A 14,873-nucleotide genomic window follows, 5' to 3' on the forward strand; every position below is an offset into this window, starting at 1 on the left:
CATGGCATGCATGCAGCCTGCCTGAGCCATGCTGCGCCACTGGACTTTTAGCAACCCAGAGATCGCAATCGACTGGCAGAGGATCGACCAGTCGATTGCAATCAACGGGTTGGTGAATTCTATATAATTATGGATTTATTTTTGCAGGGCCCCCCTTAGCCCCAGACCCTGGGCTGCAGCCCCTAAAGCCCCTGTGTTAATCTGGCCCTGTTCTTACCTTTTTAATTATTTATTACATAGTATACTGTAATTAGCATTTCACTGACATGCTGAAGTTAGTTATCTGATGTATTTATCCAAATGAATCTCACAAATATGTGAGATGTGAGTCTAATTTTATCCATGTCAATACAGAAAAACACTGTAAAATATGGAGTCATCTAGGACTACGTCTACACTAGTCTTCCGCTGGCATAGCTATGTTAGTCAGGGGCGTAAAGACGGGTAATCCCTGAGTGACATAGCTGTGCCAGCAGAAGACTGTAGTGTAGACACAGCTATTCAGGCAAAGCTTCACTTTAACTAGTATAGTTTGTTTTGCTCATGGGAATAGTTTTACTGTACCAATACAAAGCTCAGCTTTGCCAGTCCACACTAGGAGCGCTTTGTATACCAGTATTGCTATATTAGTAGTGTAGACATAGCCTAAGGCCTGGTCTACGCTACAAGTTTTGCCAGCATTGCTATGTTGGCTAGGCGTGAGAGTCACAGCCTCTAGCTGACACAGCTATACTGACAAAAACCTCAGTGTAGACGAAACTGTGACAATAGAAGAGTGCCTCTATCAGCTTAGAGTTGTTTGGGCAAGTGGTTTACTCTGCTAGAAGAACTCCTATGCAACATGGCCACTAGGGGGCTGTGCCAGCATAGGCTCTGTAATATGGACATGCTCTAAATTTTTGATGTTAGACTTTCATATGAAGATTGGTTTTAAAACATTAAAGAAATAGCCTCATGATCTAATTATTAGAGATGAAGTATTTTATTTTAACAATTCAATGCTTTGTATTTCTAGAGAGCCTTCCAATCCATGAATTCAAAGCACTTTAATTTTGTAAAGCCCACAGCCCTTCTGAGAAATTGATCATTACTTTATCTCCAGTTTAATTAATAATCCCACTACCATGATTTTCAACTCTGTTTATTCTATTTTTTCAAACGCAAGATGAGATTTCAAATAAGTAATAATTTTACTAACAAGAGATGTCAAGGAGCATCAAACATTACATGCCAACATGACTAACAAACGCTCTGCACTTCACATAATTGAAGTTTTTCTCATACCAACAACCTAATCTTGTCTCTCTCTCATGATACCCGTAAATTTCTCAAACGCTTTTTTACTGTGCTGTAGGCTTCAACAGGCCATTATACGATTCCTATCCACCATCCATTTAAGGGGAAAGAGAAACAATCCATAACTACAGAACAAACTATATTATAAAAGTTTTAAACTATTTTACAGTCTTTTAACTGCTAATTAATGCATTACAATGCTTTATATATACCATAAGTAATGGAGCAAGTCTTTGAGCATCTCTGGTAGCCGGATCAACAATAGCTACCACATCAAAGTAGGTCTCTCCCTCCTTTGGTCTCAGTTTAACTGCACTAAATTAAAAGAGAAGAAGACAAAAAAATCAAGAATTAAAAAAGCCATTTTAAACAAACAGATTTATGGATAAACAACAAACCCCTTTGCTCTTAGAATCCCAAATAATGTGGGTGAAAACCCCAGCAAATTCCTAATTCAGGAAGAAGAAAAGGAGTACTTGTGGCACCTTAGAGACTAACCAACTTATTTGAGCATAAGCTTTTGTGAGCTACAGGTGAGCTGTAGCTCACAAAAGCTTATGCTCAAATAAATTGGTTAGTCTCTAAGGTGCCACAAGTACTCCTTTTCTTTTTGCGAATACAGACTAACATGGCTGTTACTCTGAAACCTGTAATTCAGGAAGGTGCTTAATGGGACTACTCACACATACTTAAGTATAGTTATGCATGTACTTAAGTACATTCCTGAACTGGGGCCAAATAGCCTAAGGATCTGTAGGTTGGGTGCTGATGTATTAACTTTGATGGACTAAATTGGCCCAAAGAATCAAAGGTGTTAACATGACTGTCATGGTCCAACACTAAACAATTTTAAATAAGGTTTGGTATACAGAGACCTGACCCTGCTTAGTCCCATGGCAAATACACCATTAAAAGTTTTTTAAAAGTTTAACCTTTTATTAAAGATACAGAAGAGAAGGAAAAAACAGTTAATAGTCTACATTTCAAATGCTTTTAAGTGAGCCTTTTGTCTTAACAATATCCCTTCTTCCCTTTCCCTCTAGTTGTAGAGGGTCTTCAGAAGGAAAAGCCTTTGTTTGACCATTTCTTAGATCAGGGGTCTCCAAACTACGGCCCGTGGGCCGGATCCGGCCCGGGGCTTCCATTTTTCTGGCCCTCCAACCAACAGGGGAGAAGCGAACAGCTGAGTAGGCAAGCGAGCAGGCAGGGGGAAGGGCCGCTGACAGCAGCTCACACGGGGTGGCAGCCCAGCTGAGTTGTGTGGAGGGGTGAGTGCCTTTGGGAGCCAGTGTCCCCCCCAAAAGGGGAGCCAACTTAGGGGAGAGTCGTTGCTGCAGCCGAGCAGGTACCGGGAGAAGCAAACAGGCAGGCTGCAGCTGAGTAGGCACGCAGAGCAGGCAGGGGGAGGGGCTGCTGGAAGCAGGTCACATGGGTTGTGGGGGGGAAGGGAATAGCTCAGCTGAGCAGCGTGGAGGGGTGAGTGCCCCCGGGAGCCAGTGTCCCCTCAAAAGGGGAGCCAACTTAGGGGAGAGTTGCTGCTGCAGCCGAGCAGGCACGGACCCCTGCCTTAGAGTAAAAATACAAGCCAGATGCTTAATTACATCGCCAATAAATGAAGTAAAGAAGATGGAAATTAATTTCATAATGGTTAAAATTTTACTTCAGCACTAATAGAACCAAACAGCCCCAACCAACAATGGGAACCTGGAGCTTCTCTTACCCAAGTACAGCCAAACTTTCAATCCTTTGTCATTTTCTGCAGCAGAGCAGGCATGCCTAGCAGGCACTGGGCAGAGCAGACCCAAAAAGGGGAGCCTGATTTAGAATTGAATGCAATACTGACACAGCAGTGTTGTTTTTTTAATGATTTTGCATATATAATTTCTTTCACAGTCGCTTCGGCCCGCAAAGCCCCTTCAAAAATCTAATATGGCCCTGGTCTCATAAAGTTTGGAGACCCCTGTCTTAGATGGTAGTAAGTGTCCCTTTTGGGGGGGAAATGGAAAAAGTTAGCTAAAATAGGGTAGAGCTGTTGTTTTTGATATTGCTATTGAAGTCCTGGAACAATCTACCAAGGGTTGTGGTGGATTCTCCATCACTGACAATTTTCAAATAAAGACTAAATGTTTTTTCTAAAAAGATCTGCTCTAAGAATAATTTTGGGGATGCTCTCTGGCCTGTGTTATACAGAAGGTCAGATTAGGTTATCACAATGCTCCTTTCTGGCCTTAGAATCTATGAAGAAGTCTGATCCCTTTTCCTACATGACAAAACAAACATACATGAGAGGGAACGACAGAAAATGCAGACTCTATTGCTGGTGTTGACTTTCACTTGCAACTGCACTGCTGGAAAAGCATATGGTCTTATTAGCCACTCCGAGACTGGGCAAACTTGTACCTGTATTGGGCTGTTCAGGGCATTGCTTTAAAACTGCCTTTTTGGCCATACAGGTTTACGGCAGTGTTATAAAGTATATGGTCTTGTGAGGAAGAAAAGGACACGAGGATGGGTTTGTGGTTTTTTTGGAGGGGTGGGGGAGTGAAGGGGAGAAAGCAGGAACCAAAGTCTCAGAGCTGGTGGAGGTGACAATGTCATCTGGGTACCTTTCTTTGGCCTGGTCTGGCCAGGACATCTCTCAGGATCAGGATGACAAAGGCCCAATGGTGTTATAGTGGACCCCAGGTCCAATGACACAATGGGGATGCAGCCATGTTGCTAATGCTTGCTCCTCCCAGTCCACCCATCTCCCAGCCAGCAGTTGTCAGAGAAGCTTCTCCTTTTTTTTTTTTTTTTTTTTTTTTAAATCTTCTCTTTTAAGTGCCCCAAAAGGGAGTGATGAGCAGAATGGCCCAAACACTCATTTTTCCACCAATTAGACCTAGTTTCTGACACAACAATTTAGGTCCATTGATTTCTGGTCCCACTCTTTTCTTGTTTACGAAGCATGATCTTAAAACAGTCCTTGAGTTACATCCACAAGTCCTTTTGTTTGTACTAATTCAGTCTGTCACCCACATGCACCTTTTCTCATCAACATTTATTGTTACAGATTGTGACATTTTATGAACTTCTATTCACTTTGTATAACTGAGCTTACAATTAGGGAAAATTTGTAAGCCCAATTATTACAATAGTGACAAAGTAGATAAGCGCACTACCCATTTGCTCTTGCACTCAAACAATTTCTCATTAAATGTTTTATTTTATTAAGTTTTGTGAAACACAAAACTTCTCTGAAACATAACTGTGTCTTGAGACTATTCTATTGCTACATCTGTGTAGCAACAGAAAAATAAACCTGCAAGGAGGCTATGTGCGATTTGCCATGATGTTGATAATGACGATTCAAAGTTTAACAAGATATAGAGCTAATATACATCAACGACAAGGAAGAAGAAATACATAGGTCAACAAATGTACTCTGAATTTAACATTAGCCCGATACCTGTATCTGTCTTCAAAAAATTGATATTCAATCCTTGCCTCTCCTTTTGGCTGAGCAGACAGAAGAGCATCCACCTTCATTACCAAGTCACTTGCACTGGAAGAGAGAAGGGTTTCAAATACTCTGAAATATTTATGTATTTCCCCCACTATTACTGAAGATTATATACAAAATAAGAGGCCCAGATTCTAATCTCAGATGCATGGACTATATGTTTTACTCCTCTCAAGAACAGCCCCTTTATTGTTAATGTATACGTGCAGTAGTGCAATTTTTGAGACAACAGCATGAAAATGGTGCAAACTTCTGAAATTAAAATCTAACCCAGATTATAGGAGCTATTATCCTCCTTTTTCCCATCACCCTGAGGTCCCACAATTTCTCTGAGGTAACTCTGAAGATTTTTCTGAAGATCTAAGGCATGATCACCAGTGGACTCTCTCTGGAAAAAATATCACTCCATTATGTACGAAAGGGGTTAATTGCTGAGCAATGCAAATCAGATTGCATTTGTAGTGACTGAACATGCTGCCTCCAGAGCTCTTCCTGCCTCTGCCAGACCAGTAAGAGATTAATTGAACCCAGCTCTCATAACTTTGCAGAGCACTCTTCTGGGCAGTTCCAGAAGTTTTTTTTTTTTTTTTTAAACTACAGTTCTCTTTAGAGCACTGGAAAGCAATCCCGTGCATCAAGCAAATAATTATGGCACCATGTTGCATTCAAAACAAATAAATTCACTGTTGACAATTACTTCCCTTTTATTATTCCCTGAATATTTAATCTAGTATTTTAAATATCATTTACATTTTCCAGATTAAAGAAAAACACCTTTTGTACAATCCAATTCTCTGACAACATAACAAATCTCAAGAATGAAACACTGAACAATAAAAATTGGGTTGCATGGTATAGCAGTGCTAGCTACTGATGCCGTAGTTAAGGATCTGTCAGCTTTTCCCATAATTAACTACTAGTCTCATGGGTTTATAGCAAATTGTGCAAGCCATTTGTAACAAAACTATATACCTTATCAAATCTGCTAAATCCTGGCATGTTTTCTAATCCAGAGCTCAGTCCAAAGCTGGGCCTACATCTGCTAGGACCTTGGCTCTGCTGTGCCCAAAATTCAGCACAAATTCAAACCATATCCTCCTTCCCTTCCCCCAGCCCCTTTCCTGGAGCAGACCTTAAGTCTTCTCCCTTTCCTTCTACTGGCTATGGGTATAAAGGGATCTATGGCACTGTTAATACTCACTCTGATAGAATTGTGGTGTGCAAGGTCTCACCACAATAGCGAATGTCTTTACATTTAAAAATCTGTTTGACTATGTTAAAAAAATGCATGCTGCTGGCTTTTAAAAGGTAGCAGGTCATCACAGGAAAGCAGGGGGGAGTTTTGCAGGCTGTATAAGCTAAATGGACAGGATACTCAAGAGATCCTACAAACTCAAACTGTAAATAGATGGCAGTGTACAGGAATCAGTGTCTTTTGGAAACTTGTATCGGTTACTTTGAACTTGAACATGACTAGATTTTTAAAATACATTTTGTTAAACCCATAATAAGGATCTCTGTGTCTCTCCACCCCTTTTTTTCCTCCTCCATTCATTTTTTCCACCTGTGTCTCACCATGAAATGCTAATAAATTAAGAATGAAGTTTTAAAAGAAGCTTATGTGCTTAGTCACTGTTATTGATACGGAAATGGATTTTGGATCTACAATACTCAAATAAATATTAAAGGCTAATCAGCAAACATAAGCTGAACCCCAGTATGTCCTCAAAAGGTATTTTTTGTGGCATCCTGATAGCATGTTCTCTTTCCCATTTTCTTCCTCCTTCTCTGTTTGTAAGTAAATATTGTAGTGATCCAACATCTGCATATACTGTTAAACCCAAGCACCCAAGAGCAGATGGGTTAAAACACTTTCAAATCTAATCTTATATGCCCCCCCCTCCCAAAAAAAAGAGCATTGCCAGGCCCTTAGCAATATGTTGAGTTGCGTGTAGAAATGTAAGAGATTTCATTCTAATCATAGGCCACAGTAGGGAGTAGCAACCATATTTTCTTCCAATTTAAAAAGTTTTCTCCACTTAGCACATGGAGCTGTTCTGTAGTCAGAGTGAGCTAAAGCTGGGTTTTAACTGTACCTGGCTTGAAAGAAGAGTGAGTGCAGAGAGCACCTCCATGTTTTCTTTTTTGGGGTGCCACCCTTATTCCTCTTCATATTTCTTCCCATTCTGCATGACAGTTACCATACTAGCCCTCTTCCTCCAGCCAAGAGACCACAACCTGAACCCCATAACTAACAGAGCAATGTTCTGCATCCGTGCCATTAAGCTTGCTGTTCAGAGGCTTATTTTAATGATACAGATCAGTGGTTTTCAACCCTTTTCATTTGCAGAGCTTATAAAAAACGTTATAAATGAAGGTATGTACCACTTTGAAAATCTTAGACCTAGTCTGCAGACCCCCAGGGTTCCCCGGACCACAAGTTGAAAACCACGGATACAGATAGCGTGTTTCTTGGTTTTCCAATCACTTCAATAATTTATTTCTGAAGGAGAGTGTGTGGGCTGCAGAAGGCCATCAAAGCGGATTCAACTCAATACAGCAACTTAAAATGCCTTTTTCCCCTTATCGCCTCTAAATATTTTATTATTGGCAAGATGAATACATGACTATTTATTTATAGTCTAGTGTGCACTTTCTACAAACCGTGGCAAGTCTACTTGCTCTTCCCTCTTCCCATTGCAGAAGGCCATGTTACTGACTTGAGCCCTGCTTTCAACCAGTCCACTTAGTTCCTGTTCATATGTACTTACAGATCTTCCTCTACTCCCAACTGCTGAATATGGGATTTGATTTTCTGTCCGGATGTCTTTAGTATAATATTCTCTAGGAGGTGGAAATCATCCTGATTGAACAGCTCATTGTCTTCTAATGGGCCAATAATCTATAAAGAAAATGGAGTCAGACTTATTAGGCAAGTGCTGTACTGAAACAAAATTCAAAGACATTTCAAAGATACAAACTCTGGGCCCAATCCTGCAGGTGCCAAGTGCCCGAGTCATATTAATATCAATGGGAGTTGAGGGTAGTTATCACCTCTCAAAGGGTGTTCAGCAGTGTGAAGATCAGACCTGTCATTATGTAAAATATATACTTTCACAGCATCCTCTGAGTACTTGGAGACTGAGATGCATTGTGTTATGTAGATCAAACTCGAGGGTGCAATGGAATTCCAGACCAGAATCCCGCTGTTCAGCAAATACTATCAAATCATATTTCTCAAGCGTCAGATCTATTAGAGAAAAGAAAAGGTGTACTTGGGGCCCCTTAGAGACTAACGAATTTATTTGAGCATAAGCTTTCGTCAAGTGAGCTGTAGCTCGCGAAAGCTTATGCTCTAATAAATTTTTTAGTCTCTAAGGTGCCACAAGTACTCCTTTTCTTTTTGCGGATACAGACTAACACAGCTGCTACTCTGAGATCTATTAGAGTTGCCCAGTGAATTCTCAATGACAGGAATAAAACACTTACAGTGTATGACCACATGACAGGAAATGTAGTTAGCACTGAAAAAAAACCAATGCTCAGCGGCACCTGTTTTGGTTTGTTGTTATAGTTGTTTGAAGTTAGGAGAAAAAAAAAATTAATTGCTTTGGACAAAAGGGTTTCATTGTTTGGAGTGGAATTTTACAGTGAAATGATTTATTTAAAAAGTTGAATAGTGGAAGGTGCTGGATGCGGAGCTCTGGGCACTGACAGCAGCAACACAACTTTGTCACGCTGCCCAATGCATCTGCCGCAGCCTTGAATTGGAGTTAGCCTCTCTGGGGTAAGAGGCCTTTGTGCTTCAAGTTGTGCTAGTCAAAACTGACATTTTTGTTACTTGGACATTTGTCCAGTTGAAACTGTATTGAGAGCAGCCACTAATTTCACACGTAAAGAGCCATCAGATGGTAACAACCTTTGGCTACAGTCAACATCGCATTCCTAGATCCCCATTGTCACTTAAGTTTTCCTTATTTGCTACATATTGAATATGTCTGTCTCCCAGTCTGGGAAGTGAGCTCACCCTTCCATTGCTGATCACTGCCCTCTGTCCTTTCTGCAACTTAAGAACATCCCTGCAGTACATGGCATGAGACAGTATAAAATCCACTTTGGGGGATTCAAAGGCCTCTTTAAAAGTATTGACATCCATGCCCTGAAAGAAAAAAAGAAAACATATTCTCACTGAAATGGGAACCGTAATAGAGACTCTGCATAAATGCCCTGTGATAGATAGACACTACTTGTTAAACTGTCTTATCAAGTTTTTACAAACCTCTTCATAGTTTGCTACAACCTAGCCCACAAACCCTTTCTCTCTTTATTCCCTTTCTCCTGTTCTCTGTTTGAGCCCTGGCCTCTTTATGTCCTTTTCAAACAATCAGTCTCACCACTTTTGACGTGAAAGCCTTGTCGTCTGCCATTCCTGCTACTTGGAATAGTCGTAATGAATTTCTTTATCCTTAATGACTTGGTATCACTTTTTCAAGTTTAATTTGAAAACATTTTCTCCTTTTCCTGTACTTATTAAAGTGACACCATCAAACTGAAATGTAGCTAATTTCAGAAAGTGATTCAGCAATAGTTTCAGGTACTACCCTGCCTGGAAGCCCCATTGCTAATTTTTGCAGTTCTAAAAATCATATTTTCTTATTCTTCTAATATTTTCTCTTCCCTTCTGTTGTTTGAAGAATTCATATGCACTGAAAATGGAAACTGAATATGCAAAATAGGTTAACAAATGCACAAAGTAATTAAATTGAAAAACAGTGGGACTGTCATTCCTCAGTCCTTTCTGACCTTATAATAGGAGGGTTTAATTTTAACTATTGCTTTCTGTCTTGTATGTAATGATCTAAAGCATTTTTGGGATGCAATTTTTAAAAAAGAAAATCTAAACAATGTTTTTACTAGACTTGCACAGAAAAATACTTGCACAGTATTTTTTTAAAAATCAAGACCCCACTGGGTTTCAAAGCCATAAAAATAAAGTAAATAATCCTCTCTCAATTGTGAAACCATGCTGAGTTTGGTGAAATTAACCCATTAAGGACAAGAATTTGAATTTTTGTGTGAGCATACTGCATCAAGAGTTACAATCTGCATTTACGCTAAGAAGTTCATCACAAGAGCTAGCAAAGCATCCCACCACCGGTAAAAGCCATCACAAGTACTTACACCAACCGCAAATTCTGTGATGTCAGCTCCTGCTTCCAGTGCCTTTGCTGTCTCTTCTTTAGCCATTTTAGTGATGAAGTTCTTGGCACTGTTTGACGTTTGTGTCTGTAAAGCTGCCCATATGGCCCTGGTGATGATTGTGTTCTTGTTGGTTGGATCTTCACTAGGGTTATTAATCATGCTAATTCGGACATGATTACTGGATTTCTGTGTTTTAATAAAGTGCTAGTTAGAACGCATTTAGAATTCTAGTCTGTTTTTAGATAAGTGGGATAAATCCGTTATAATAAAAAGCAAAAGAAAACTGTTCTGTATTGCCTAATGGGAAATATTGAATCCAAATCAGGAAGTCAGCGGCTCAAAGCTAACAAGACTAATGATAATGAACGACTTTAAGCTAACTTATTTATTATTTGCATAGCACCAGCATGCTTAGAATATTAGAGAAGTATGAAGCCAAGGTTCCTGCCACAAAGAGCTTACAATCCAAATACTAAATAGATCCCAAAGCACAGTGCAAACCAATTGCCACACATTGTGTGTCTGCTTTGTACTATTGCCTTGCTTTATACTGAAGTATAGCCACGGCAGGAATGAAACCTGGCAATACTACGTGACTATTTTGGACAAAAACATGAAAAATATATTTTCCACTCTTAAAGGATAATTTAGGTAGGTAGAATGTAGTTACTAAAGCTGAAATTTAGCCAGGACAAACAGGAGTTAACACTCTACTTTTACAACAAGCACTGTAGGGTATTAATGAGCCCAAGGGGTCAAGACCTTAAAGCTGGCATGTCAGGTGGCACCACGCCTGCCCACCTGACACCCTTGTATGGCACTGGTTCAAATACTGAGAGGGAACAGCACCCCCTATACAACAACATCATCAACATCATTTCCCACAGCATCTGTTTTCTTTTAGAGAGTAATGATCCAGCCTGAGCATGACAAGACCTGACAAAATCCCAGCTTTAGGTGGCATGGCTGCAGAAATTCAAAGTACTTGCCAGACACTTGCAACTTATTTAGAAGCCAGAAAAATTTAAATGGCTAAAGAAAGAAAATTGGTCATGCTGTTTTATTACATGACCCACAACTATGTAGTATTAAATACAAAATCTAAGTTAATACAGAAACGGTATCAAGAGAATAAGTGAACAGTAGTCAAGAAATTCAAAGGCACGATTCCCACCACAACTATAACAAACCTCCCCTCCCTGATTCCCGGTTTGTATTGAATTATTATGTAGTCATAACTAGAACCCTTACTGAGTATTGGCAACATGTCTGAGTTAGTTAAAATGGTAAGTTTCTTAATATGTTAAAGCGCTCAATTGTCACAATGCAGGAACTGATTTTTTTTCTCACTCTTGAAAAAGAAAATTCAGCCACTTGCAGGACAAGGTGTAAGGCTTATCTGTTTACTCAGGCTTTTGCCTGAGGAGGGAATTGGAGAGAGACATTAAAGTAGCACTCTGAGCAAAATTCGTATTTCTCAAGTGTGTTTTATTGTGGAGTGTACAGGTTAATGTCCAGAGATTGAAAGGGACAAAGAAAAAAAGAGAAAAAAAAAAGTAATTATACAATTCTGATATTTATTTGAATGTGTAATTTATTTTGTGAGCAGGTACTGCATTGAAATACATAAGAATTATTTTGTCCAAAACACTGGAAGAGAAAAATTCCTCTGTTACAATCCGTGCAAATGAGAGACAAAAAGCAGAGGTTATGGTACAATGCTCACATGCATGCTCAAGTCAAAACACAGCAGTGTCACTCTAATATTAGGTCTGTCAGCCTGAACTCTGTCCATTATTATTTGCATTAGGGTAAGTGCCTACAGGCCTCAACTGAGATTGGATGCCCGATTGTGCTAGGCCCCATACAAAACATATGGTAAGAAAGAGTCCCTACCACCAAAAAGCTCACAATATAGACAGAAAAGACAGACAGACGGTGGAAGGGGAAATGTTGGAAGAGAGAGGAGAAGGGAGTCCCAGTCCAGTGCTCTAGCCACTGAACCACACTGCCTCACCTTTTAAGTTGAAATGCTACCACCTACCTGATGTTTGATAGCATCATATAACAATTGTCTCCCAGAAGGTTTATCAAAATCTCCAACAATCCAAAAAGTAACTGGTCTAACAAAAGAATCATCTGTAGAAGAATAAAAATGCAACACTTGGGGAAAAAAGGCAGCTTCTGAATATTATCACATTGGCATTATACTGCGAAATGCACACGTGCAGAGGTTTGACAAAAGTAAAGGGCCATAAAGAAAGATGCAGATAAGTTAAGCAGTGAGACTTATATGTATCATGAAAAGTGGTATTATTATTGATTTTCTTACTTAACAGATTGAAGGGACATGCATCATTATGCTTCTAAACTGAATTATTATTTGACTACTTGGTAAATTTAAAAATTATAAAGGAACCTAAGAACCTGCAAGTAACCTATACTTTCTCACTAGGGTAAAAACATGCTTTTTTCACCCTTCTTTAAGTGGTAGCTTACAGAATCAGTTTTGTACTAAGAGATATTATAAAAAAATCAAACACATGCATCAGACAATTTTTCGATTACCTGCAGGTTCTAGGCCAGCATTATACAAATATCAGAAAGTCCCCAAAGAACCTAAACATATTGAAGTAATAACCCAAGAAAGAGAAAGTGCTAAAGTTTGAGTTACCATAGATCTCCTTGGAGGACATTCCTGGACACAAATAAAAAGGAAAGAATGGAATAAAAGGTAAATGTCATTACTAATTTCTATAACAACCGCCACGAGTATCAAGGAGCTAGCTGTATAGCATAGTATACGCAGGGATCATGTTACTCAGCTGCTAAAATTGAGAGTAAATGAGCAAGCATTGTTTGCCAGCAACACTACATAAAGACTTGGGTTTTGTTTTGTTTAAATTAGTGCAAAATATTATATCCAATAGTGACCTTACTACAGAATTTGAGGAAGGCACTGGAGCCAAAACTCCTGTTTTTGCAAGTTGCAGCATATTATGATCTAGATGTGGCCAGCTATTGCTTTTATGTCTCACTTAGGGAACGTCTACACAGCAGATGTGAGGGTAATTCCCAGCTCAGCTGGACATACACATTCTAGCTCCGCTCAAGTTAGAGTGCTAAAAATAGCAGTATGAAAATGAGAGGCAGCTCAGTCTAACCGCCTGAGCATGCATCCAGGAGGTCAGGTGGGATTGTACTCAAGTGACTAGCCTGAGCTGCCACCCATGCCCCCACGGCTATGCTGATGTTTTTAACATGCTAACTCAAGCAGAGCTAGCACTTTCATGTCTACCTGAGCTGGGAATCACCTTCGTAGCTGCTGTGTAGATACCCTTAGTATGAGTTCAGTACCATTGCAGAGGGAAGAATACTAACTGGTGATTCAGCAAAACCTAGGCTTTTCCACTATTTAGAAAAAGAAACATGCCACATTACAGCCAAAAGCTGTAAATTAAGCAGAGGCAGCTCAAAAAAAACATGCCTCCATAAGAAGGAGTTCAGTTAGGGGCTGAGATCAGCAGACAACAGGAAGTGGATACTATGTGAAGCTAAACAGATCTGAAGAAATTCTAGCTGTGAAGGGGCAACTGGTCCTCCAGCTTGTTAGTAAATATTCATGCTGTCATCCACTTTCCACAGAAATGTCTGCTTCTGTGCTGATCTACAATAGAAAAGGTACTTTCAAATGAGAGTTTGGAGATGTATTGTCTATTTTAAGTGCTACAAAGAAAAATAAGGAACAGCTCTAATTGGCTGCACATGAACAAAGAACAGAGGACAGGGAGTGAGGGAAACATTTACAGCACTACAGGAAAGAGGCAATGCCTGGGGACAATGTCAGGAGAAACTAGAAAAAGAGTCACTTAAAGAACAACATGAGTAGTCCCAAAGATACGAAGGGGGGGGGGGGGAAATAAAATAAAAAAATCAAGTATTGGTGAGTCAGGAAGTTTAAATAACCAAGATGGGAACATACGAAGGGCTGATTATGAACTTTTCATGTCAGGGACCATATCTGTTTGTGTGTGTTTGTACATCATGTAGTACAATGAGGTCCTAATCTTAACAGGGGTTTTTGACTACAACTGTAATATAATACAATATTTGACGACGCAGTTCATGGACGAAGCGCAAGAATTGCAAGATCAGACCAGATAAATGGTCAGTCTGATTACTGGACAATTACGCAAACTTCTGAAGCTCAGGCAACTATCCTTTAGTTTAGGTCACAAAGCAGAGGCTCCTGATCCCTTGTTCATTTTTATTTTAGGCAATGTAACTGCAGATTATATTTTTTCATAAGGACAGCTAATCCTGTTCTATATACATCTAGGCTGTTTGACTCAAGAATCTCACATGGCAGTTAGATCCATTGGTTAATTGCCCTTCTAATGAGTTGCACGTTTTCACTTGGAATACTGTGTTCAGTTCTGGTCAGCACATCTTCAAAATCTGACTTTAGTAGAGATGAGAGTGCTCAGCACTTCGCAGGATTGGGCCTATGTTAGCATAAGTACACCAGAAATACAGTGCTGCTGGCTACATTTTAGTCATGGGTATTTTTAGTAAAACACATGGACAGGTCATGGGCAGTGAACAAAAATTCACGGCCTGTGACCTGTCCATGACTTGTACTATATACCCCTGACTAAATCTTGGGTGGGGGCAGCCTGCGAGTGCCATGGGCGCTGGGGGAGGGGTGGCCCAGGTGCTGGCCCGGGGGCACCGCGGGTGCTGGGGGGCAGCCCGGAACCCCTGCGGGTGCTGGAGAGGGGGCAGGAGGCAGCACACAGCCTGGGACCCCTGCAGGTGCTGGGGAGGGGGAGGGGAGGAGTAGAGGGGGTGTTGGTGGTACTGGCAGACTCCC

At 40.2% G+C, this 14,873-nt stretch overlaps 1 protein-coding gene across 3 annotated transcripts in view; it reads right to left on the bottom strand.

The window, feature by feature from the left end:
• The window catches only part of UGGT1 (UDP-glucose glycoprotein glucosyltransferase 1), a 95,787-nt gene that overhangs the window by 29,073 nt on the left and 51,841 nt on the right, over positions 1–14,873 (bottom strand). For 2 of the 3 annotated variants that reach the window (XM_084638479.1, XM_084638478.1), the window contains exons 21-27: positions 12,675–12,698; positions 12,045–12,139; positions 9,980–10,186; positions 8,826–8,957; positions 7,570–7,700; positions 4,745–4,840; positions 1,509–1,611 (exon numbers count right to left, since the gene is read on the bottom strand). In XM_084638479.1, the coding sequence (XP_084494605.1) occupies positions 1,509–1,611; positions 4,745–4,840; positions 7,570–7,700; positions 8,826–8,957; positions 9,980–10,186; positions 12,045–12,139; positions 12,675–12,698 (788 nt within the window). The remainder of the gene's footprint in view (positions 1–1,508; positions 1,612–4,744; positions 4,841–7,569; positions 7,701–8,825; positions 8,958–9,979; positions 10,187–12,044; positions 12,140–12,674; positions 12,699–14,873) is intronic. The other variant, XM_084638480.1, reaches the window with a different exon arrangement.

The sequence above is a fragment of the Lepidochelys olivacea genome, assembly GCF_965140295.1.
Source record: "Lepidochelys olivacea isolate rLepOli2 genome assembly, chromosome: 9".
NCBI lineage: Eukaryota > Metazoa > Chordata > Testudines > Cheloniidae > Lepidochelys > Lepidochelys olivacea.